At 41.9% G+C, this 27,101-nt stretch overlaps 1 protein-coding gene across 2 annotated transcripts in view; it reads right to left on the bottom strand.

Annotated features, from left to right (window-relative positions):
• The window catches only part of ITGA6 (integrin subunit alpha 6), a 135,064-nt gene that overhangs the window by 50,532 nt on the left and 57,431 nt on the right, over window positions 1–27,101 (bottom strand). For both annotated transcript variants that reach the window (XM_077448006.1, XM_077448007.1), the window contains exons 2-6: window positions 22,934–23,058; window positions 18,709–18,788; window positions 18,056–18,311; window positions 4,150–4,281; window positions 1,016–1,229 (exon numbers count right to left, since the gene is read on the bottom strand). In XM_077448006.1, the coding sequence (XP_077304132.1) occupies window positions 1,016–1,229; window positions 4,150–4,281; window positions 18,056–18,311; window positions 18,709–18,788; window positions 22,934–23,058 (807 nt within the window). The remainder of the gene's footprint in view (window positions 1–1,015; window positions 1,230–4,149; window positions 4,282–18,055; window positions 18,312–18,708; window positions 18,789–22,933; window positions 23,059–27,101) is intronic.

Genomic DNA, 27,101 nt, shown 5'->3' with positions numbered 1-27,101 from the left:
CTGTAGATCTGGAAAAGAAGGCCAAAGACTATGGAGCATGAAAAAAAAAACAATGTTTTTTTTTTAGACTAAGATAACTAGTTTGTTTTTACATGGCTTGATTTTCCCTCATTCTGCTTGTGGGAGAATGAGATAAAATCAGTTCACCCAACCACAACAACAGTGGATGGAGGAATCTCCACTGCTGGCTGCGTGAGTATAACGGTGCTGCCAAACAACAACTGCATCTCTTAGCCCTTGTACACACGGACGGAAACGGTCCAATTGGATTATATTGTTGGAAAATCCGATCATGTGTGGGCTCTATCGGACTTTTTCCATCGGTAATTCCGATGGAAAAGATTTTAGAGCAGGATCTCAAATTTTCCGACAACAAAATTCGATCGGACTTTTTCCGATCGTTTGTAGAGAATTCCGAACGGACAAAGTGCCACGCATGCTCAGATCAAAGTACGAGAGCAAAGCTATTAGCTACTAGGCTGAGCGTAGTCCCGTCGGAACGAACAAATGTCACCACGTTCCGAGCGATCGGATTTTCCGACAACTTTGTCCGACCGTGTGTATGCAACACCAGTTTCGGACAAAATCCATCAGAAAAAATCTGACGGATTTTGTAGTCGGAATTTCCGACCGTGTGTACAAGGGCTTAGGATACAGTCCCTGTCTGGCCAATAATTTTCTACTTGGCTCAGTCGGTTTTAATATAGACTTTTGTCAAGTTGGATGGTGCTTGCAGGGCCACCTGCGAAACTTAAGTTTTTCTCTGATTCAGTAGGAATTGGCTGAAATTCAAGCAGTCCATGGGGTCCTTTAGGGATGTGATGTACAGAGCTGAAGAACTGAAGAAAGACTTACAGAAACTGATTCCAGGTTAAATATCTACATCATGAATACGTGTGAGTTATAAACCAACTGAGCCTTGAGCTTGGTGAACTTTGACTAGCCTATAATAATACAAAGTAATTTGCGAGGACACCTCTTTTACTATTTAACAATAGCCACCAAAAAATCTTACTTGTCACTGTTAAGGTCCACCACTGCCACATCATAACCAAAGGATGAGGCCAAACCTTCCCCTTGAAATACAAACTCTGGAGACAGCATCCTTTCATTGGGAGGATATTTCTTCAGCAGCACAACTGCTCCACTGTGATTGGCTCTTGGAGCACCGGATACAAAGGTCATTTCATCTTGGGAGGTTATTCCTTTACCGCTGTCCAATGAAAACCCTGAGAAGAATCATAGAGCAATAAAAAAACAACATAATAAAAGAATGATACACATGACAAAAATAATTAGGTAATGTTGCATGTTTTGTGGACCATTAAAGTGGATGTAAACCCTCAAATATACTCAGTGAAGTAAACCCTCAGATGGTACACAGGGTTGAAACAAATCTCCCTACATAGGTTTTACATGTATATCTGCTGTCTTCAGCTTTATGTACTGTTTAGAAAGTTCAGATCCTGTTACAAGATTTTCTCTTTCTGGTTAGCACTCAAGTGAAGCTTGGGCATACAGCAGGGGTCTCAAACTGGCGGCCCTCCAGCTGTTGCAAAACTACAAGTCCCATGAGGCATTGCAAGGCTGACAGTTACAAGTATGACTCCAACAGGCAGAGGCATGATGGGACTTGTAGTTTTGCAACAGCTGGAGGGCCGCCAGTTTGAGATCCCTGGCATACAGCCAAGACAGGAGGAAAGGCACACACCCCCTCTCCTCACAGGCAGAGATTTTCAGAGCTGTTTGTTGAATCATTCAGGGCTTTGCTAATTTATTCATAGCAGCCTCCCCAACACAAAACTATATATAATGGAGAACTTGTTAGGCGTTATCAGGCTGAGACAGCTAGGAGACATAGTGTTTTGAAGAGAGATAACAAAACACTGCAGATATATGTGCCCAGCTCAAATTTCATGAATTGGGTTTACATCCACTTTAATCAAAGTGAAATCAAACAAAAGGAAAAGGTATTATGATATGATGAAATGGAAGTTGGTTCAACCATCTCAATTGATCTTGGGCATGTCTTTGGTATATTGCAGTCTACTTTATATCCTACCAGTCATCCTATATACATTATTGAGACCAGAGCCCAGTAAAATCTCCAAAAACACATCCATGCCCCAATAATAAAAGAAGTTTACAGGCATACAAATGATGTATTGAAATGCTAGTATGCTCTGGATAGAGATGGTGTCACTGTGGGGATGGAGGCTCTGGAGGATGCTACGGGACTGCCACAAACTTGGTGGCCCTATAGGGGATGAAATTTCTGGAGGGAGCTGGGGACCCATCTGGGGGGTGAGGTCTTTCCAAGAAGCTAGGGGACTGTAGAGCCCTGTGAGGGCTGCGAAACACCATTGTAGACTGGGAGCTGTCGTAGTGGCAGCAGGCGTTAAAGCAAGCTAGGGGGCACTGCAGTGCCCTGGGTGGTACTGTAGGAGGATGAGTTGCACTGTGGGCACTGAAGAGCATCTAGGGACACTGTGGGAGGTTGAGGGGGCACTGTAGGTCATTATGGCAGGTTGGGAGGCAGCTGGAAAGCACTGAAGGAAGGGGATCTATAGAAGGCTGACGGCCCAGAAGGAGAGAGGCAGCAGACAGATAGTTAAGAACCACTGCTATAGCCTGCTAGCAGGTATGTTTAACATCCACATACCAAAATTTAATTTTTTTTAAAGGCAATAATATCTGAGAAGTTCATTTAATGTATTGGGTAGAATAGATGAATCTTTTGGTTGGCCTTTAGCTGTTATGACTTGGTGATATCAGTGACAGCAATGGGCAAGGTCATGAATGACGATGTTACCAAATTATTTTGACTCCATCCACAAACCTAAGTAGCTATTAGTTGTTACATCTAAGATGTTGTCGCCCCTGCCTCGTGGGGGTTCAGATTTGTACAGAAACTGATCTGGATCAGTGCTGGAAACTGTAGTCATGAACAAGAGACCTGGATGTGTTCATAACAGCAAGAAGACAGAAAAAGAGCAGATCGAAGGTTAAAGAGAAAAGCACGGAGAAGACTTCTGTGTTTAGAAAACAATACCATGAAAACAATAATCGTTACCTTGAAACATCCTGCATTTGTATGATTGCAACAAAATCATATTTAAAAAAAAGATAGACATTGGCAGAAGCAAATGCAATTAAATCTGAACTCCAGACAGATATAAAAACACACATACTGCATCGCTGTAATCAATAATACAACATTACATTTATTTTTTAACTGCTTCATCTCTTGGAACTTTTGTGCAGTAGCAGTCATGAGCTTGTATCTGTTTTGTTCAGCTGGATCCCAGATTTAATGTAAAAGTGATCCAGGCTCTGTATAGCCACCTGATTACTTTTACAATGCTGGCGGTGTGCCTAATAGACCCCTGATGTCTCAATAAAGAGAAGCTGTCACTTGCCCAATGATATGACATAGGGGGCTTGTTAGCCCTTTTGTGATAGCTATAAAGTTAAATCTTATAACAAATGTTAAAAAATGTAAACTATAATAAAATGTATAACATTTTTTAAAAATAAAAGCAACTCAGTCCCCTTGCGCTCACCCACAAATGCAAACACGTGCATAAGGCGTGAACCTGTATGTAAATAGCAATTGCGTCACACATGTTATGTTTAGCTGTGAATGTTAGCGTAAGAGCAATAATTCCTGGTCTGTCATTTACAGTTAACTCAAAACCAATCAGCTATCAAAGCATTTAAAGTCCCAGCACTAGGTACTACAGCATGCATGCATTGCATCCGTGTATTTAGATGTTTGCCTGGAGTTCAGCTTTAACATAATGCTCTTCTAAAGAATAGAAACATCAACCAATATTGTAGTCAAAGTGACCTCTCCTCCTATATTATTTACTAAAGAAACAATTTTTACATTTGATGAAATAAGCCTGCATTAATATCCAACACTTAATCATGTGCAAATGAACTAAAAATATAGAAACGCTGCACCTGATTGGATGTGTAAAGCATCCAATGTGTAAAGATTCCATCTTTGGTTGATTTACTAATCTGTATTTGTTATTGGCACTCGCGAGAATAAAACAAGATATATAGGCGAACTACATGTGTCAGCATTCCCTTGTAATGGGATCAACAGCTCAATATCTCATAAATGTATCTCAAAACGGTTACCTAAATAACTGTTCGCAGGAACAGGCACTAATTCAGCACTGCGTTTTGTTTCACCACCCGTTTCATATGGACCATCTTCTAAAATCCCAACGTCCAACAATGTGCTATTTCTGTGTTCTGCCCGAACAATTCCTGAATGATTGAAATGGTAAATTAAAGTGAACCATGGAAAATGAGCCTAAATGATCAAACCAAACAAAAATAATAGTTCTATTGTTGTGCCTAAAGTTATGAAACAAAAGTATATGGTATCCTCATCCTTATATAATGACTACAAAGAAAGTTTTGAGAGAAAAAAATACCAATACACAGGCCTCACTCCCAAACCCTAGTGGTTTTTTTCCGCTGGCCACACCCGATTCACACCGGCGAGGGAGTCTAGATGCATACATGCTAAAGACCCCCTTACCACATTAGGTGTAAATTATTCCAAAACTAATTCCCAGGCAGATACTGAGAACCTAAATATTGTTAATCTTACTCCCTATTCCTTGACCCAGGATGAAGAAACAGTTCTCCAGCTGGGTCTTGGCTTCAGTCCTTCGGAACCTATAAACGTCTATGAAACTATTAAAGATATATATCTTTTCGCTCGGAATTTAACCTACAAATTTATGTATGATAAGGATAGACATAACCTAAATTTAGAGAAAGAACTGGCTGAAAGAACAAAGCATTACTCTATGCAAGAATTCAAAGCCCTACGTGACCTTATGTTACTATACGACGAGGGGCAGGTTGAGGATGAAACAACTTTAGAGGCTCCATCAACCCCTGCACCCACGCCCCAATCCATAACAGATAGTATCCAACCACAAAAAAACATTTTTAAACTTAGTTCACGAGCATTCCCTGACCTCATGACATGCCCTACGATTTGGGCCTTTTTGACTGCAGTAATTAAATCTTTAAAAAAACAGGATTGGCCTGACACTCAATCCAATTTAAACTATAAACAGAAACAGGCATTACGTAGATTACAGAAAAAACCCGATATGATCATTAAGAAATCAGACAAAGGGGGCAATCTAGTCATAATGACTCATCAGCAATATCAATCAATGTGCTTAAAAATCCTTTGTAACCGGGCATGGTACATTCCAATCAACCATTTAATGGTTGAGACCTTTACAACTGAGTTTAGGTCCCTGGTTACAAGGGCATATGAACAAGGTTTGATAGATGTTGAAACCCTTAGATTTATAAACACAGCTAAACCTCGTATGCCTACATTTTACGCGCTTCCAAAAATACACAAGGATAAGAACAATCCCCCAGGGCGCCCAATAGTCTCGGGGATGGGTTCCCTAACAGAGAACGCAAGCAGGTTAGTCGATTCGTACTTGATTCCCCATGTTACAAGCCTACCTTCATATATAAAAGATACAAGCGATCTTTTGCGACACCTTGAGGACGTGCAAGTCCCTCCGGACGCCCTCCTCGTGGCAATAGATGTGGAGGCTTTATACTCCAGCATCCCCCACGGGCAGGGCGTCCGGATGGCCAGCACTTTCCTCAAAAAACAAGACCATACCACTTGGCCTCTAAATGACTTTATACTACATCTTTTAGATTTCATCCTTAGTAAGAACTTTTTTACATTTATGGATCAAATTTATTTACAAATTCAAGGTGTGGCGATGGGGACAGCCTGCGCACCTTCCTATGCAAATTTATTTCTGGGGGGCTGGGAGCGGTCAGTATTCTCTGATGAATCTTTACAAATCTACCTTGATTGTGTTCTCCTTTGGTATAGATTCATAGATGATCTTCTAATTGTCTGGACAGGGACTGTCCAGGCACTGGAAGATTTTGTCAAAACATTGAATTTAAATACATTTAACTTAACATTTACTTACACATATCATTTAACTAAGATTGCCTTTTTGGATCTCAATATCACTAAGGATAATTCTGGAAAATTAATGACTGACCTTTATCGCAAGCCATCATCTGGCAATACTTTACTACATGCTAAAAGCTCACACCCCCGCCCTCTAATACGCAGCATACCATATGCCCAATACATTCGGATAAGAAGAAATTGTACCACAGATCATGACTTTTTGGTTCAAGCCAGGGGTTTACAGGAGCGTCTCCTCAATAGAGGCTATCCACGATCCAATTTAAGGAAAGCATTTAACAAAGCGTACGGACGCACACGAGAATCTTTACTTTATGGCCCCCCCAGACCAGTCCACCCTTCTACAGTTAAGATCATCACCAAATATTCTACACATCAGAATACACTTAGAAACATCTTATCGCAACACTGGCATTTTTTAACGGATCATCATACTCTAAGTAAATATGTTAGACAAACCCCGGAATTGGTTTTCAAGAGGGCAGCTACCCTTGGGAACAAACTCACCAGAAGCCACTATCAAATCTCCGCACCAAATCGGCGGGATCCACGTGGCACCCACCCTTGTGGTGGCTGTCCACGCTGTCCCTGGATATGGGAGGGAACAACATATAATCTCCCAAGTGGAGAAATTTTTATTCCATCATTCTATGCCAGCTGCGACACGAAAGGCGTTGTCTACCTAATGGTTTGTGCCTGCGGGGCATTTTACGTAGGCAAAACCATTAGAGAGCTCCGCCAACGTATTGGTGACCATCTTTACTATTCTTCGGGCGGCAAACTGACGGCAGTCGGCCGCCATATAGGTATTCACCACCGGTACCAGCCACAAGTAGTTAAATTTTTTGTCCTTGAGGTAGTTTATGAGGACACCCGCGGTGGCGACTGGGATAGGGAAATTTTAAAACGAGAAACCCTATGGATAGAACGTTTAGATGCCCTGGTCCCACCTGGCTTGAACGAAACAAAAACATACAAATATTTCCTTAAGTGAAACAGCCTCTTGTGTGTTTTTTTATAATTATGTCCTTTACGGCAAACATGAACCAATTTCTCTCCCCCTTTTCTTCCTCCCTTCTTCATCCCTCTGTCCCCATGCTATCTGGTACCGTGTGAGCCCAATTTCTCGGTTTTTTGATGCCACTGCGATTTCTAGGTACTAGCAAACAGTATATTCTGTGGACAGTAGTCCGTCTCTGACTTAGTACCCTAACTTATTTTTATTTGTTTCTTGTTTTGCTTTTTCTTCTAGATAAGCGCCACGTATGGTGAGAACTATAGATTAAAATACCTGTGAATAAATGTTGCCAAATTAAATGATTTAATATTTTATTTATTCTTGTTTACCCTTTTGCATGTATTGATGTTTGTAAAGTTAAGCGAGGTGTGAGACACTACACAGGCTTTTTGTTACCAGGCACTCTGACATCGCCATGGTGCTTAGATTGGAGTATGGGAGGAGACTCCCAGGGGCGGGCACGCGCCTCTCCGGCGGCCTTGTAAGCCTCTCATTTGTGGGCGGCATCAGGTCCGCTGTAGCAATGAGTCACCATGGGTTTCCATGGTGACTCAAGCTGATGTGCGTCGCGACGTTTTCGCGCATGCGCAGTAGGAGCGGCGGACCCGACGACGTCATAGCTCGGCGTCTGCGTCGGGCTTTTGACGTCGTCGGGCCGGAGGTTAAAGGTGCGCCAATATGGCGCATATTCACAGCAGCGGAACGGAGGACGAAGGACCTCCAGGCTAAGAGCGGTCGTGTTTGTATGTGGGGGGGATTCCGCCTACCGGTAAGTGCTTCCCTTCCCAAACGTCCCCTATGCTGGCTACCCAATATATATATATATTTATCTGATCTATATCTATGCATATCTTTACTAGGTTAACTTTGCACATATAAATACCTATTGTGCATCTGGCAAAGATTTGGACCCCTCGCTGTACTCTCTATGGGCGCACTCCCTACTGTGCACCAGACCCATTACCACACCGTCCTGGGCATGTCTAATATCCTTATCTGGACCCCAGCGTTGATGAGTTGATGCATTTTTCCATGCTGCATTATTTAAAAAGCATCTGGTTATATCGGTATGTTTATGTTATACCCATAGTGAGATATAAATGATATGCTCCTTAATTAGATATATTTACCACTCAGATTCTCTGACTATTGTTTTATAGCTGACTCTGAACCTCCCGTGTCCGCCCCAAAGGGTGGTTAAAGCCTGGCTGGTTAGGACCACCCGAACTCCAAATGCTTTGTGACTTGATGCCTTTGTGGTGGTGAGCTGCACACTTCGTTTTCTACCCTCCCTTTTGTTTAGGGTCTTGTAAAATAATACATCAAATATGTTGAACTATGCTAATTTTGTTAAATAAACTGTTATAAACTTCGATTTCAGACAAACAAGGTCTCCTGAAGAAGCGACAGTAAAGTCGCGAAACTAGTAGAAACCAAAGACCGAATTGGACACCCAATATCGTTAGAATATCTCTTTTTGTCTATGTTATAGCTACATTGTGCAACCATTGAAATTTTATGTCTACACAATTTTTCTCTTTATTTTCTAAAAAAAACTTTTTATATATAATAATAAACATTTGTATTTTTTACAATATTGGTATCAAGACAGTCCGTTACTTTGCTGGGTGATCCTAAGGGAAACCATGGTTGTGATGTTCCATGTAAATCCCTTTTTTTCTCTCAAAACTTTCTTTGTAGTCATTATATAAGGATGAGGATACCATATACTTTTGTTTCATAACTTTAGGCACAACAATAGAACTATCTTTGTAGGGTGGATAACACACCCAGGACCAAATTTTGGCCCTAATTTCTCCGGTCATTTTGCCCGGTTTTTTCGTGCCTGATATGTTGTTTACATAATTTAATTGGCATCTAGTGAGCTAATAAATTCTCACACATATCTAATTTCACCATACGTGATTTTATTTAAAAAAATCTTTCTTTTCGCAGTAGTGTCTGAGATCGGGGTTCTAATTTGAGCCCACAGGTGGCCAGCAAAGTTATGGACATGCTTGGTTCTGATTGGTCGAATTTTATGTTATCTATAAAAACAGGTTGTTTAACAAATTACAAAATTGAGGATGAAACTAAAATATTCTTAGAAAGGATGTTTGGCCTGCTGAAGAAGAAGTCACACCTGCATTGGCACACGCAGTATTTCGAACAATATATTAGGGAAGAAATTTGCCCTCTAGGTCTTCGGATTCAAGTTTTCCCCACTATCAAAGATCCCTCTCCTGAATTTAAAAAGGACTGGGAAAATACATTAACAAAATGCAGTGTAGAATTAATGACTAAATTAACGATACAATACCATGCAGATATGACTTCTTTAGATGGGGAGATTGAACGCCTTAATGAACAATTTCCTAAAATTATGGAATCACCAATTTTTAAAGAAAAGTGGAAAGAGGTCAGGGAGCGTATTGAAATTCTCAACAGAGAGATTATTGTTAAAAAGCAGGGCAAGTTTGTCCAGGACAAGCTTGCCTTTTCTGAAGGCTATGCCTATAAATGGGGTAATAAATTGATAAGAAGGAAATTTCCAAGGACACGAGCACCTAAAGAAACAATTATTGTCACAGACTATACAGAATCTGATTCTTCAATTTCATCCCTTTCTTCACAGATCACTTCCCTAAACACGAATTCACGCGCACCGGGTCCCCCCCGTAAGAGGTCACTCACTGGTGGAGACCACTCAGCGAAGGACTCCAAAAAAGGCAAGAAAACGGGTAAAACCGTTAAAACAACCCCACCAGCACATCCTGATTCACAAGGCCAAAGCACCAGTACACAAATATCCACACTACACAATATTATTCCGAAAATATTGCACACCAATACACAGGCCTCACTCCCAAACCCTAGTGGTTTTTTTCCGCTGGCCACACCCGATTCACACCGGCGAGGGAGTCTAGATGCATACATGCTAAAGACCCCCTTACCACATTAGGTGTAAATTATTCCAAAACTAATTCCCAGGCAGATACTGAGAACCTAAATATTGTTAATCTTACTCCCTATTCCTTGACCCAGGATGAAGAAACAGTTCTCCAGCTGGGTCTTGGCTTCAGTCCTTCGGAACCTATAAACGTCTATGAAACTATTAAAGATATATATCTTTTCGCTCGGAATTTAACCTACAAATTTATGTATGATAAGGATAGACATAACCTAAATTTAGAGAAAGAACTGGCTGAAAGAACAAAGCATTACTCTATGCAAGAATTCAAAGCCCTACGTGACCTTATGTTACTATACGACGAGGGGCAGGTTGAGGATGAAACAACTTTAGAGGCTCCATCAACCCCTGCACCCACGCCCCAATCCATAACAGATAGTATCCAACCACAAAAAAACATTTTTAAACTTAGTTCACGAGCATTCCCTGACCTCATGACATGCCCTACGATTTGGGCCTTTTTGACTGCAGTAATTAAATCTTTAAAAAAACAGGATTGGCCTGACACTCAATCCAATTTAAACTATAAACAGAAACAGGCATTACGTAGATTACAGAAAAAACCCGATATGATCATTAAGAAATCAGACAAAGGGGGCAATCTAGTCATAATGACTCATCAGCAATATCAATCAATGTGCTTAAAAATCCTTTGTAACCGGGCATGGTACATTCCAATCAACCATTTAATGGTTGAGACCTTTACAACTGAGTTTAGGTCCCTGGTTACAAGGGCATATGAACAAGGTTTGATAGATGTTGAAACCCTTAGATTTATAAACACAGCTAAACCTCGTATGCCTACATTTTACGCGCTTCCAAAAATACACAAGGATAAGAACAATCCCCCAGGGCGCCCAATAGTCTCGGGGATGGGTTCCCTAACAGAGAACGCAAGCAGGTTAGTCGATTCGTACTTGATTCCCCATGTTACAAGCCTACCTTCATATATAAAAGATACAAGCGATCTTTTGCGACACCTTGAGGACGTGCAAGTCCCTCCGGACGCCCTCCTCGTGGCAATAGATGTGGAGGCTTTATACTCCAGCATCCCCCACGGGCAGGGCGTCCGGATGGCCAGCACTTTCCTCAAAAAACAAGACCATACCACTTGGCCTCTAAATGACTTTATACTACATCTTTTAGATTTCATCCTTAGTAAGAACTTTTTTACATTTATGGATCAAATTTATTTACAAATTCAAGGTGTGGCGATGGGGACAGCCTGCGCACCTTCCTATGCAAATTTATTTCTGGGGGGCTGGGAGCGGTCAGTATTCTCTGATGAATCTTTACAAATCTACCTTGATTGTGTTCTCCTTTGGTATAGATTCATAGATGATCTTCTAATTGTCTGGACAGGGACTGTCCAGGCACTGGAAGATTTTGTCAAAACATTGAATTTAAATACATTTAACTTAACATTTACTTACACATATCATTTAACTAAGATTGCCTTTTTGGATCTCAATATCACTAAGGATAATTCTGGAAAATTAATGACTGACCTTTATCGCAAGCCATCATCTGGCAATACTTTACTACATGCTAAAAGCTCACACCCCCGCCCTCTAATACGCAGCATACCATATGCCCAATACATTCGGATAAGAAGAAATTGTACCACAGATCATGACTTTTTGGTTCAAGCCAGGGGTTTACAGGAGCGTCTCCTCAATAGAGGCTATCCACGATCCAATTTAAGGAAAGCATTTAACAAAGCGTACGGACGCACACGAGAATCTTTACTTTATGGCCCCCCCAGACCAGTCCACCCTTCTACAGTTAAGATCATCACCAAATATTCTACACATCAGAATACACTTAGAAACATCTTATCGCAACACTGGCATTTTTTAACGGATCATCATACTCTAAGTAAATATGTTAGACAAACCCCGGAATTGGTTTTCAAGAGGGCAGCTACCCTTGGGAACAAACTCACCAGAAGCCACTATCAAATCTCCGCACCAAATCGGCGGGATCCACGTGGCACCCACCCTTGTGGTGGCTGTCCACGCTGTCCCTGGATATGGGAGGGAACAACATATAATCTCCCAAGTGGAGAAATTTTTATTCCATCATTCTATGCCAGCTGCGACACGAAAGGCGTTGTCTACCTAATGGTTTGTGCCTGCGGGGCATTTTACGTAGGCAAAACCATTAGAGAGCTCCGCCAACGTATTGGTGACCATCTTTACTATTCTTCGGGCGGCAAACTGACGGCAGTCGGCCGCCATATAGGTATTCACCACCGGTACCAGCCACAAGTAGTTAAAAAAATTTTTTGTCCTTGAGGTAGTTTATGAGGACACCCGCGGTGGCGACTGGGATAGGGAAATTTTAAAACGAGAAACCCTATGGATAGAACGTTTAGATGCCCTGGTCCCACCTGGCTTGAACGAAACAAAAACATACAAATATTTCCTTAAGTGAAACAGCCTCTTGTGTGTTTTTTTATAATTATGTCCTTTACGGCAAACATGAACCAATTTCTCTCCCCCTTTTCTTCCTCCCTTCTTCATCCCTCTGTCCCCATGCTATCTGGTACCGTGTGAGCCCAATTTCTCGGTTTTTTGATGCCACTGCGATTTCTAGGTACTAGCAAACAGTATATTCTGTGGACAGTAGTCCGTCTCTGACTTAGTACCCTAACTTATTTTTATTTGTTTCTTGTTTTGCTTTTTCTTCTAGATAAGCGCCACGTATGGTGAGAACTATAGATTAAAATACCTGTGAATAAATGTTGCCAAATTAAATGATTTAATATTTTATTTATTCTTGTTTACCCTTTTGCATGTATTGATGTTTGTAAAGTTAAGCGAGGTGTGAGACACTACACAGGCTTTTTGTTACCAGGCACTCTGACATCGCCATGGTGCTTAGATTGGAGTATGGGAGGAGACTCCCAGGGGCGGGCACGCGCCTCTCCGGCGGCCTTGTAAGCCTCTCATTTGTGGGCGGCATCAGGTCCGCTGTAGCAATGAGTCACCATGGGTTTCCATGGTGACTCAAGCTGATGTGCGTCGCGACGTTTTCGCGCATGCGCAGTAGGAGCGGCGGACCCGACGACGTCATAGCTCGGCGTCTGCGTCGGGCTTTTGACGTCGTCGGGCCGGAGGTTAAAGGTGCGCCAATATGGCGCATATTCACAGCAGCGGAACGGAGGACGAAGGACCTCCAGGCTAAGAGCGGTCGTGTTTGTATGTGGGGGGGATTCCGCCTACCGGTAAGTGCTTCCCTTCCCAAACGTCCCCTATGCTGGCTACCCAATATATATATATATTTATCTGATCTATATCTATGCATATCTTTACTAGGTTAACTTTGCACATATAAATACCTATTGTGCATCTGGCAAAGATTTGGACCCCTCGCTGTACTCTCTATGGGCGCACTCCCTACTGTGCACCAGACCCATTACCACACCGTCCTGGGCATGTCTAATATCCTTATCTGGACCCCAGCGTTGATGAGTTGATGCATTTTTCCATGCTGCATTATTTAAAAAGCATCTGGTTATATCGGTATGTTTATGTTATACCCATAGTGAGATATAAATGATATGCTCCTTAATTAGATATATTTACCACTCAGATTCTCTGACTATTGTTTTATAGCTGACTCTGAACCTCCCGTGTCCGCCCCAAAGGGTGGTTAAAGCCTGGCTGGTTAGGACCACCCGAACTCCAAATGCTTTGTGACTTGATGCCTTTGTGGTGGTGAGCTGCACACTTCGTTTTCTACCCTCCCTTTTGTTTAGGGTCTTGTAAAATAATACATCAAATATGTTGAACTATGCTAATTTTGTTAAATAAACTGTTATAAACTTCGATTTCAGACAAACAAGGTCTCCTGAAGAAGCGACAGTAAAGTCGCGAAACTAGTAGAAACCAAAGACCGAATTGGACACCCAATATCGTTAGAATATCTCTTTTTGTCTATGTTATAGCTACATTGTGCAACCATTGAAATTTTATGTCTACACAATTTTTCTCTTTATTTTCTAAAAAAAACTTTTTATATATAATAATAAACATTTGTATTTTTTACAATATTGGTATCAAGACAGTCCGTTACTTTGCTGGGTGATCCTAAGGCAAACAAAAATAATGAATAAAAAAAGTTACAGAAACAAAACTGATCATGGAAAGATGTGACACTTTGAAGAATGTTATAAATCAAAATAAAAAAACTAGCCTGAAAGTAAGTTTTAAAGGGAAACTATAATTTTATATATATATATGTTAAAGTGAACAAGACCATGTAAAATCTTCATGGTATTTTTGTATCTGTTTAGTTTAAAATCAGAATTATGTGGTTGATTTACTAAAACTGAAGAGTGCAAAATCTGGTGCACCCGTGCCTGGTAGCCAATCAGCTTCTAACTTCAACTTGTTCAATTAAGATATGAAAAAAAAACTGTAAGCTGATCTCTATGTACAGCTGCACCAGATTGTGCAGTCTTCCAGTTTTAGTAAATCAACCCCTATATGTGCATGGGGGCAGCCATATTTTTCTTATTACATATAAATGTAGAGTTTTCTGATTAGTAGAGATATATAGTTCTTGTGCTTTACAGATCCTCTATCCTATTGCAAGTGTATGGTGCCATTAACTATAGCAGTATGAAACTGCATTAGTGTACAACTACGTACCAAATTTAGTTTAATGTTGATAAACTGTGCAGTTCACATGATCAGTAAGGTCATGCTTATAAGTACAATGAGGTTTATTTACTAAAACTGTGTGCAAAATCTGGTGCAGCTGTGCATGGTAGCCAATCAGCTTCTAACTTCAGCTTGTTCAATTTATCTTTGACAAAAAAATCTGGAAGCTGATTGGTTTCTACACAGAGCTGCACCAGATTTGGTACTGTCCAGTTTTAGTAAATCAACCCCAATGTGTTAACTGATTTATCCAGCAAAAAGCCACTTTCTTGATACTAAAGGGCACTTATCTGTATACCAAATGAAATAACAAGCATGTAAAAATGTGAAAATTATAATTTCCCTTTAAAGTACTGCTAGAGCATAATGCCTTTTTTTTCCAAGTAACCTGAGGGTTACAAGCAGATATGGAACTGTAAAAAAATGAATTTATGATATTATTAATGAAGAAGAGTCCTTGTTGGATTCCCAGACTTACCTGATTACAGCTACAAAACTAAAGTTATTTATTACTATTAGAGTAAAGCTAAAATATCAGCTTTCTCCCTAACTTATCCCATTCCAGCTGTCATTTTCTAAAGCAGGTTAGCAAATATAAGGAAATATCTGTTTTCTGTAAAACATCTTATATCAAAACCTAAAGTCTATTTTATGTATAATAATGTAAGTCGGTTAGATACAGACAAACAGAATACGGAACTGTTTAATCACAAAAGAAAACAAAAAAATTACTACAATAATAAGTAGAAATTCTGAATTTGAATTAACAAGGCATTTCTCAGTTTTCACAAAATGCACCCTAATTTTCAATTTTCACTTAAGTGACTAACAAGTTTATCTAAACTTTTAAAAGCAGTTTGTGAAGTAACTGTACCTACTATTATTATTATTATACAGGATTTATATAGTGCCAACAGTTTGTACAGCGCTTTACAACACAAGGCCAAACAGTACATTTTCAATACAGGGAGGAATATAACAAAAAACTATACATACTATATACAGTAAGGGAAAAAAGTATTTGAGCCCCTGCTGATTTTGTACGTCTGCCCACTGACAAAAAATGATCAGTCTATAATATTAGTGGTAGCTTTATTTTAACAGCGAGAGACAGAATAACAACAAAACAATCCAGAAAAACTCATTGTAAAAAAGTTATAAATTGATTTGCATTTTAATGAGTGAAATAAATATTTGACCCTTTCACAAAATATGACTTAGTACTTGGTGGCAAGACCCTTGCTGGCAATCACAGAGGTCAGACGTATCTTGATTTGGCCACCAGGTTTGCACACATCTTAGGAGGGATTTTGTCCCACTCCTCTTTGCAGATCCTCTCCAAGTCATTAAGGCTTTGAGGCTGACGTTTGTGGCTCCCTCCACATATTTTCTATGAGATTAAGGTCTGGAGACTGGCTAAGCCACTCCAGGATCTTAACGAGGATGTAAACCCTCACATATACCCAGTGAAGTGAACAGCCTCAGATTATACACAGGGATGAAACAAATCTCCCTACATAAGTTTTACATGTATATATGCTGTCTTCAGTTTTATATACTGTTTAGAAAGTGCACTTGCTGTTAGCTTCATGTACACGGGATGTTGTTTAACCTCTCCTGAACAATTTAACTTGACAGCTAGAAACCAACGTCTAAAAACTTCAGTTTAGCTGCGTTTACATGCTGCGTTTAGCCGCATATGCGTCTAGACGCATTTTTATTTTTTGTTAAAATGAAAAACTTCTGTAAAGGAAACGCTGCTAAACACGAGTTACTGCGGTTAGCAGTGTTTACAGGCTGTTACAGGCATTTGGCGTTTCAAATGCCTCTGAACATCCATCCTGAATGCATTCTTTTGCATCCCCAACTGCCTAGAAACGGCTATTAATGACCCTGTGTACATGTACTGATAAGATAACATAGAGGAGTGTTCAGGGGCAGCTGAAAAAAATGGCCAACTGTTCCTAAACGTCCGTTTACCAGCAGCAGTGTACCTTAAGCCGTAGATTTTTCACTTCCTCATTCATCTGTAGGAGTGGATTATTGCGAGACACTGTGAGACAGCTGATTGGAGGAAAGGCACACACCCCCTTCCCACACATGCAGAGGTTGCCTGTGTATCATTTAGCTCTGTGCTAATCTATTTATAGCAACCTCCCCAACACACTCCAGGCTCCCATCTTGGAGAGCTTGTTAAAAGTTATCAGGCTGATAACAGAGCTACGGAGAAGAAGACAGCTACGGAACACAGTGCTTTGAAGAGAGCTAAAAGAACACTGCAGACATATGCTCAAATTTCATGAATCAGGTTTACATCCACTTCAATGTGCTTCTTCTTGAGCCACCCCTTTGTTGCTTTGAGCATGTGTTTTGGGCAGAAACACCCCCCAGCATATTGTTTCCACCTCCATGTTTTATGGTGGGGGGTTGTGTTCTTGGGGTCATAAGCAACATTCCTCCTCTTCCAAACATGGCGAGATTTTGGTCTCATCTGACCACAACACTTGCACCTAGTTCTGCTCTGAATCATTCAGATGTTCATTAGCAAACTTCAGATGGGCCTGTACATGTACTTTCTTAAGCAGGGGGACCTTCAGAATTTCAGTCCTTCATGGAGTATTGTGTTACCAACTGTTTTCTTGGTGACTATAGTCCCAGCTGCCTTGAGATCATTGACAAGGTTCTCCCGTGTAGTTCTGGGCTGATTCCTCACCATTCTTACTCTCATTGAAACTCCACGAGACGAGATCTCATATGGAGGCGCAGACCAAGAGAGATTGGCAGTTATTTTGTGCTTCTTCCATTTGCAAATAATCACACCAACTGGTGTAACCCACTTACCAAGCTGCTGCGGTGTTGTAGCCCATTCCAGCCTTGTGTAGATCTACAATCTTGTCCCTGACATCCTTGCACAGCTCTTTGGTCTTGGCCATGGTGGTGAGATTGAAATCTGATTGATTGATTGCTTCTGTGGACAGGTGTCTTTTTTTACTGGTAACAAGCTGAGATTAGGAGCACTCCCTTTAAGAGAGTGCTCCTAATCTCAGCTGGTTACCTGTATAGAAGACACCTGGGAGCTATAAATCTTGCTGATTGATAGGGGATCAAATTCCTTTTTCATTCATGAAAATGCAAATCAATTTATAACTTTTTTGAAATGCGTTTTTCTGGATATTTTTGTTGTTATTCTGTCTCTCACTGTTAAAATATACCTGCTATTAAAATTATAGACTGATAATTTATTTTTCAGTGGACAAACGTACAAAATCAGCAGGGGATCAAATCCTTTTTTTCCTTCACTGTACATACAGGGCTCAGTATCACATTAGACTGTAGCTGAGCCAAAAGTTGTAGTCCCTTGTGAAAATCAAAGAACACCATACCTTTCCAGTTGTATGTTCCTGGGGCCCCAAACACAACGTAATGAAAGTCCTTTGTAAATGTTGCAGCAACACCCTGCTGGCAAGATCCAAATTTCTCATGACCCCTGAGACGGCCATCACAAAAGTTCCATTCGCCTCCATCCATATCATCTGAAATAGTGAGGTCTTGGCTCAGCATGTAGCATCGTCCTGTAATATCTCGAGATTCCTGGGGAGAATTCACAAATCTTCTCCTCTCGTATCGATGGGCACATGTCTGTCATTTAATGGGAACATTTAATTGTTGCATTTTTATCTTTATACAATATATTACAGCACAAGGTTACTCCACTCAAACCATTTCTCCATCAGCTCCAAGGGTAGTGCAAGCCCGTGCTCCAAGGCAACAGAGAGCTACAGCACATTCTGTACTAAAAATGTCTCTTTATTTACACCTTCAGTTCAGAAAACCAGGTGATGTATTTCTGAATTACAGTCATCAAGAGAAGCAAGAAAATAAGAAAAAGGAATGATTACTTTTAATAGCAGAGAAGGTTAAGGCTAAAAACTTGCTAGAGAGACCATGGTTTTCCTTCTTGCCCTCTACGAAGCCAATAAAATATATACCGTAACTTATATTTCAAATAAACATAAAAGGTTTTGATATCACATACCACAATTTTGCCTCCTGGTCCTTGACTTTGTACACTGACACCCATCCATTGGTTTTCTTTACTCTCCACTTGCAAGTCAACTGTTAAAAAAATATATATATATATATTTCTTATAGCATATAATACATGATCTAAATTGGTTTCAAAAATAGAGAAGTCATATCTAAAGCTCAAATATTTTTTTTTTTGTATAGAGGATGGTATCTATTTTTTTTATTTTTTATATCTGCATCCTTCTTGGGGAGATTCAACGTCTCTAAAGCAGTGATCGCCAACCAGTGGTCTGTGGACCACTGATGGTTCACAAGAAAATTTTGGTGGTCCCCACGGGGTCTGCCGCAAATCGACATTTTGGCAGATGTATACCGTCCAATGTTGTTTCCAGTGTTGTTCTCAATGCATGCTGACAGTCAAAACACATTGATACCTGATGCCTCCTCTGTAGTTCTGGTTCCTGTAAACTCAAAGGGAGGCGCTGGGAGTAGTGCAGGGAGTGGGAGGTGAAGAAGCAGGGGAATTCCAATGGCAGCGCTGATCAGACTGTGGAAGGGCGCAGAGGGCTCAAGCACATGACTGGATAAGGAGGTGAGATCCAGTAAGGAGTCTGCGTAAGGCAGCAGTGTGATGTAGAGTGTGGGGGGGGGGAGGAGGAGAACTGAAGCAGTGTGATCCAGGGGGAAGGGGCAGAGAACTGGAGTACTGTGTGTATAAGGCAGCAGTGTGATCCAGGGGGAGGGGGAAGAGAGCTGGAGCATTGTGTGTATAAGGCAAGTAAGATTCATGTTAGTGGTCTGCAGGATTCAAAATTGTAAGTTTAGTGGTCTGTGAGGTCCGAAAGGTTGGCGACCACTACTCTAAAAGGCAGAAATAAAAATCCAAAATGTTATGTTTGCCAGGGTAAAGTGATCAAAATCTTCCACAGCTATTCCAGTGACAGCTATCTATTACCTCTTACTTTGGATACATTTACACTTCCTTCTCATTTTGTCCTAAGGGCAGGAAGTACAGGGAAGTTTCCCTAACAAGATTCAGGCTGGATTCAAATCTATGCATTTTTAGTGATTTTTGCATTTTGCAGATTTGCATTGCATAACATGTTCCATAGGAAACCACGGGAAATGGACTGTAGTAGAAATCTGCAAAATGCAAAAAGCACTAAAAATGCATAGGTGTGAATCCAGCCTTAGAGAGAATAACCGAGAAGCAGATAAAAACGGTGCATATTCCCAACTTCATGCTTTCAGACTACAGATGAAACTAGAGCTATGGGAAAAAAATGGACTATGGGCTTTTTTTTTCTATTTTTGGATAGAAGAAGGGTTTATACTCTGCTAGTACTTTGTATTTATTTTTTTTCACCTGATTCTAATTGGGGAGATTTCCCTTCCTGTCCAATAGCCAAAACAGGTAGTGAGGAAATCCCTGCAAATTAAGGGATTTCCTTGGGGCCCTCTAGGTCACCAGAGCTAGAACCCCCATTAAAGATTTCCCCTCTATTACTTTTCTGGGGACGACACAAAATTTGGGATTTTCTATTACTTTCACTTTCACTAACAGGACAAAAAGAGAGGGTGAATCTCCCTAAAGGGGGCACAGACAAAACAAATCTCCACTCTGTCCAATGCAAAAAAAAATTCTGCCTTTAGTTTTAAATGCCCAAACTGAGTGTGTATAAAGAAGTTATCTTTAGTGAAAAACCACATGTCAAATTGGTCAGCAGATCCAGAGATATAGGTAAGTGAAATTATATTTAAATATTTTTTATACCTCCCTGCTGGCCAAAATCCAATCACAGGACTGTTCACATCACATTACAGGACCAACAATGAGGCCTGGGTGGTGGGAGGGTGTAGGAGGGATGGGGCAGATGTGTGATAAGTTTAAAAAGAAGTTCCAGGTAACAAGAGAAACTAGACAGCAAACTGTCAATGCTAATCAGCGAACGCAGGCATTGTGCTTAAATGAGTATCTCTTGAAAGTAACAAACAGGAACAACCATCCCTTCCCCACATGCTGATCAGCATATACCACTTGCACCCCATCCTTCTGGACTGACCTTCAACCCCTGAACTAACCTGTGCCCATTACACAATCAGTACTGTGGTATATACTAACACACAACTGAGGCTATCAAATACCAGACACCCATACCCCTAAGCAGACAGGTGGGCATTTACAGCTCACCACTGGCAACCCTCACCCTTCCAGGCTTTCAAGCACCAGCATTCAACACCTCCCTCACTCATCTATGCAAACAACTGCCAGCCATTAATATTAGGAGGCTTGCATCCATACAATGGAGGAGCGCTCACTATATGCATCAGGCCCAACATCTGCCACCAAGGTGCATCAGCCAACAATCATTGCATTTCCAACCTATAGCAGAACGTAACATTTCCAATATATCAATCTATCTTGCTGGAAAATCAGCAGATTTCTGAATGGATTGACAGTTGAAAAATTTCTTTAAAGTGTAACTAAATTCAAAACTTTTTTAAGTTTTGGATAGAGTAAAGAACAGCTGTCAGTTTTTATTGCTGTCTTTGCCCTCATTAGGGAGATTCACTCTATTTGTCCTGTTTACTGTAAGGGCCGTTTCACATGGGCGGAACGATCAAGTTCGCCTGCCATTTTTTTAGACGGACCAGTTTGGATCTACACTATGGAGCAGCAGGTGTCAACAGATATGCGTCCGTTGGCACCCACCGAAAACTGTTTTGCTCCCCTAAAAACAGACAGATGGGGGATCTGTTCCCAATCCCTCATGCTGATCAGATGACAGTCGGATGTAAACGCACATACGACTATGCATAGAGGGAAGCGGGCTGTGTTCATGTCCACTCTGCCATCCGCCTGCTCAGCAGGGATCAGAGGACAGCTCCCCTGCTGAGCCACCCACCTAAAAGAGCCCTTATCATCAACAGTAAAAAAAAATTAATTCAAAAATACCAAATTTTTCGGGTGATGGTAGAACAGTAATAGAGGAGAAATATTCCAATTGGGGACACAAATTCTGGTAACCCTAGTGACACCCCAGGATTCCCTCACTTTGGGGGGATTTCCTGTCACTTCCTGTTTTGGCTTTGAGATAGGAGGAGAGAGAAGAGAAGTCTCCCCTATGGGACACATATGGCAAAACAAAACATAAATTTGAGATGGGTTATAACTCTCTCTTACTATATCCAAAATGTAAAAAAAAATGTTGCCTTTAGATCTGTGACAAAGCAAAACACCAGTGCACATAGGCACCAATAGAAGCCAATTCTTGACTCATGGTACCTGCAGCACTTTTTCTGGGGCAGTGGAGCTACACCTATCCCTCATTGCCCTGGAAATATTATATGGCATATAATTCTGGGACTGGCTACATTCACCAGATGCTCATCACTAGGGGTGCAACGGGTCAAAAAACTCACGGATCGTTCCTCAGATCAGAGTCACGGATCGGATCATTTTTCAGATCAGCAAATAATTGAATTTGCAAAAACCTGTGAAAATTCCACTGCCATATAGTCCCAACTGTAATATCCACAATCTCCCCCCACTGTAATATTGGCAGAGCATGGCTGGGTATGGCAGAGCATGGCTGGGTATGGCAGAGTATGGCCGGGTATGGCAGAGTATGGCAGTGTATTGGCAGGGTATGGCAGAGTATTGGCAGGGTATGGCAGGGTATGGCAGAGTATTGGCAGGGTATGGCAGAGTACTGGCAGGGTATGGCAGAGTATTGGCAGGGTATTGCTGGGTATTGGCAGGGTATTGCAGAGTAGGCTGTCAAAGAGCAGTGCTGTGGGCACTACAGATGCAGCCCACAGCGCTGCATCCATCCGATCTCTCCCCCTCCACTGTACAGATCAGTACAGAGAGGGGAGAGAGGAACCGGCGTCATCACATGGCGCCGGTTTGTTTACAAGTGATCGCTCCATCATTTGACGGAGCGATTACATTGTAAATGGCCTGGGTGTTGAAAGATGGCTGCCGCTTCGGAGCTAGGCCGAAGCCGCGGCCTTTCCTAAGGCTGTGACCGTGGATCGCGGCGTGTGCCGATCCGAGCGGGGTGACCCGTTCGGATCACAGATTGGTGACGATCCGTTGCACCCCTACTCATCACGCAAGTGTGTTGCATCATGGCAATTTTGTTTTACTCTCACAATATTTGTTAAAAATCAAAATACGTAAGAAGAGAGCAGTTTATTGAAATACTTATGAGACGTTAGAAACATACCTGTATCGTCAAACCTAATTCTTTCGCATGGAGCTGTGGATGTAATATCACAGAAGAACAATCCACCCGATACATTCGCTTTCTGACTGCTAAAGGCTTTTGCTCGAGGTGCACCGACCAACAGTCTGTAAACAAGGGAGATCGAGTTTAGATTCCTGGCAAATAGCTGTATTGGATTTCATCAGTAAATACACTTTAGCACAAAGATCATTATTAAAGTGGTTGCAAACCTCTGTCATGAAACTGGGCAAAGCGCACATATCTGTAGTGTTTACTTATCTCTCTCCAAAGCTCTAAGTGTTGTTTCTGTCTGGTGCTTCATTCCTGTTATCAGCATGAGTTACTTCTAAGAAGTTTTTCCGACATATGAGACAAATTTCTGTCGGGGGGGAGCTCAGAACTGAGCTTGACTATTTACAGGGGGGGCGTGTTCCATTCTGCCAATCAGCTCTCACACACTAGCTGCAGCCTCTCCGCCCCCTCCACTGTGATACTAACAGATTGAGAAGGATTTTAACAGGATTCTACCCTTTTTAAGGGTAGGGGTGCAGATAAAAAAAAGTACAATTTATGTAGGAGGATTTGTATCATCTAAGGCTGTTTGCTTCACTGGGTATACGTGAGATATTACAACCACCTTAAAAGAACCAGCAAATCTCAAGATTACAAAAGTAAGTGTAGGAAGAGATAGGTAGCGCAGACATTTTCTTTAAAAAATACTTCAATGCATTTTTAAATACTGATATAACATGTATTTAAACACTCAATGACAATCTAGATGTACTGTATTACACAGTTATTTAAATCAAATAAATCAAGCTGGAAGATTAAACGAGAAAGCAGAGATGTAACCTAAGCAAAGAGCTGCTGCTCCTTCACTATCCAATCATAACTTTGACCAAGCTGCATTACTTTGAGTGTTATGGGGAAAAGAAAATGTAGATTACTTGGAAAATCACTAAACAGTATGGGGTTGATTTACTAAAACTAGAGAGTGCATAAGCTGTGTATGGTAGCCAATCAGCTTCTAACTTATTCAATTAAGCTTTGACAATAAAACCTGGAAGCTGATTGGTTTCTATGCAGAGATGCACCAGATTTTGCACTCTCCAGTTTTAGTAAATGAACCCCTGTATGTACATGTCAGGTGACAAAAAAGCATCAAATTGTCTAAACAGTTGTTGCTAGATTCTAGTCTTGCTTGATTATTGGCACAGTGGTACAGTCAGGCAGTGTGGGGTCTGAACCAGGGCCATCTTTAATAGTGATTGGACCCTGGGCAAACGTTTTCTTAGGGCCCCCCATACAGTTTCGCTCTCCACCTGCTCTGAGACATACAATAAATAGCAGCTAGACTTAAAAGCAGTTTACTGTATCAGATCAGGAAGTGATTGCGATTGGTTGCCAGAGGTTACAGTGTATCATTACCTTTACTGACTGGTTGCTAGAGGTTACATCACACATTACGGCTCACTGATTAGTTGCTAGATGTTGCAACACATGATTTCTGCTTGTTGATTGGTTGCTAGAGATTATTGTACAGTAATACTGCTCACTGATTGGTTGCTAGAGGTTACAGCACATCATCTCCTCACTGCAGGGGGCATGATATACATATGAATGCCGCCTTTATTTACATATCTATGCCGCCGGATGCAACTATTTACATATGAATGCCGGTTATTTACATGTAAACACAAGGTCTGCAGGTGAGTCATCTGTCCACAACAATAAGGCAGAGCTGGGCAGCATTAATAGCAGCACTTTACACTGAGATATCAGGGCAAAGCTAGGGCCTAAACCTCAAGGGCCAAGGGAATTTAAACTGGAATAGTTGGCAAGTATGAGGCAGCTGCTTTGGGCCCCATAACAATGACAGAGCCCAGGGCAGCTGCCCCTTTTGCCCAGCCTTAAAGACGGCCCTGGTCTGAATGGCTGTAAAACAATACATATAAAGCAGAGGCATAAAGGGATTTTTTTTTTTTCCCTTTTCCCTCTCTTTGCATTTGAATGCAATTAATACTGCGAGGAACCTTGGTGTCTACAGCATCTAATGAAGCTGTTTTTGGACTGACCCAATCCCATATTCATGTTTTCGTGCAACTCTACTAGACAATATTTTTGGGGGTAAACTACCATTGAGCAGGCTCCTCTGTTCAATACTCTCATCTGAGATGGGCTAGCAGCATCTGATTTCTCCCCATCTCCTCTCACATAGGCATAAACATAAATGGTAGGCTATGCCAAGCGTTCATGTTTATGGGGCTCCGATTCCACGTCTCTACATTTTGTGGAGACAGCGCCTTTCTTACTGGTTCACGCTTGTAGCTTTTAAAAGCAAATGCATGTAATAAGATAAAGAAACAAGCATCAATGCCCTGGTAAAATTCACCACCCTAGGCCAAATGCCCAAAATGGCATTTTGCAGTTGCAGACGTATGCGATTTATACATCGGTGACTACAGAACAAACTTTTACATACTTAATTTTCCTTAAAGAGGTTGTAAAGGTCATCCTATGCATTAAGGTGAAAAAACATCTGTCAGTGACCAGCCCCCAGCCCGTCCGTTTTACTTACCTGAACCCTCTAACTTGTCCCACAGGGACCTACCTTCTCTCTGCTAGGTCCTTGGCTGTTGATTGGATAGATTTACAGCAGCACTATCCTGCTGCTGTCAATCAAATCCAATTACACGGCCCCCGGGGGGCGGGGCCGAGTCCTGCACTCGGCGTCTATGGACGCCGAATGCTGGACTTGGGAGCACGCCTGCAAGATAAGCCCCTGGGAGAGTGCTTCTCCCAGCGGGATATCTGATGCGGGGAGGAGCCGAGAGCGACGCCGAGGGACCCCAGAAGACCAGGATCGGGGCCACTGTGCAAAATGAGCTGCACAGTGGAGGTAAGTATGACATGTTTGTTATTTAAGAAAATACCTTAAGTGTTCCCAGAAAGCCCTGCCACTCCTTTCACACTGAGGCAGTTTTCAGACTTTTAGCGCTAGAAATTGCCTCTAAATAGCGCCTAAAAATAGCCTCCTATTAATTTCAGTGTGTCTTTTCACACTGCGTTAGGAAAAGTCCTGCAAGCAGCATCTTTGGGGCGGTTTGGGAGCGCTGTATACAGTGCTCCAAGAACACCCTGCCCGCCTGAAAAGCGGTTGCAAAGCGCCCCCTTCTTTGGGGTTAAAAGTGCCCTGCTAGTGGCTGAAAAGTGCAGCTAGCTAGCTAGAGCTTTAGCGCTAACGTGACCGCAGCTTCAGTGTGCAAGGGGTCTTGATAACATAAAGCGTTCGTGCTCTAAACATTGATAATCCATGCTGATATTAAATTTACTTGAAACGTTGGACATAAAAATTACATTGTCACAATGACCTACAAACATTTTAACAAATATTATATTCATTCTCTCTGAACAGAGGGAGGTTTATTGCTGGTAAGGTCACTGCTGCTAATCTTCAGTACCGTATATACTCGAGTATAAGCCGAGATTTTCAGCCTCTTTTTTGAGGCTGAAAGTGCCCCCCTCGGCTTATACTCGAGTCATCGCTGTCTGCCCGCTCGATCAGCGTGTCGAGCAGACAGACAGCGGCCATTCTATTCAAAAGCCGCGCCTCCGGCTCCGCCTTCGCCTGTGATAGGCGGAACACTGAATTTCCCAGCAGCCTGTGTTCCGCCTATCACGGACGTCGTATCATCCTCGTACTACGGACGAGGATGATACGACGTCTGTGATAGGCGGAACACAGGCTGCTGGGAAATTCAGTGTTCCGCCTATCACAGGCGAAGGCGGCGGCGCAGCTTTTGAACTTTACAATGGCCGCCGACGAAGAGGGCACGGGACGGCACGGCACGGGACGGGACGGGGGCAAGGCAAGGCACGACACGGGACGGATGCAAGGAGGCAAGGCACGGCACGGGACGGAGGCAAGGAGGCAAGGCACGGGACGGAGGCTCGGGACAAAGGTAGGCTGGACACACACACACACACACACACACACACACACACACACACACACACACACACACACACACACACACATGGATGGAGACACACACAGGGATGGATGGATGGATGGATGGAGACACACACACACAGGGATGGATGGATGGATGGATGGATGGAGACACACACACACAGGGATGGATGGATGGATGGATGGAGACACACA

The sequence above is a fragment of the Lithobates pipiens genome, unplaced genomic scaffold (genome assembly GCF_037356315.1).
Source record: "Lithobates pipiens isolate NorthernLeopardFrog02 unplaced genomic scaffold, aLitPip1_a1.2 Scaffold_22, whole genome shotgun sequence".
Lineage (NCBI taxonomy): Eukaryota > Metazoa > Chordata > Amphibia > Anura > Ranidae > Lithobates > Lithobates pipiens.
The sequence above is the reverse complement of the archived record's forward strand: the minus strand, read 5'-3'. Positions and strand labels throughout refer to the sequence as shown.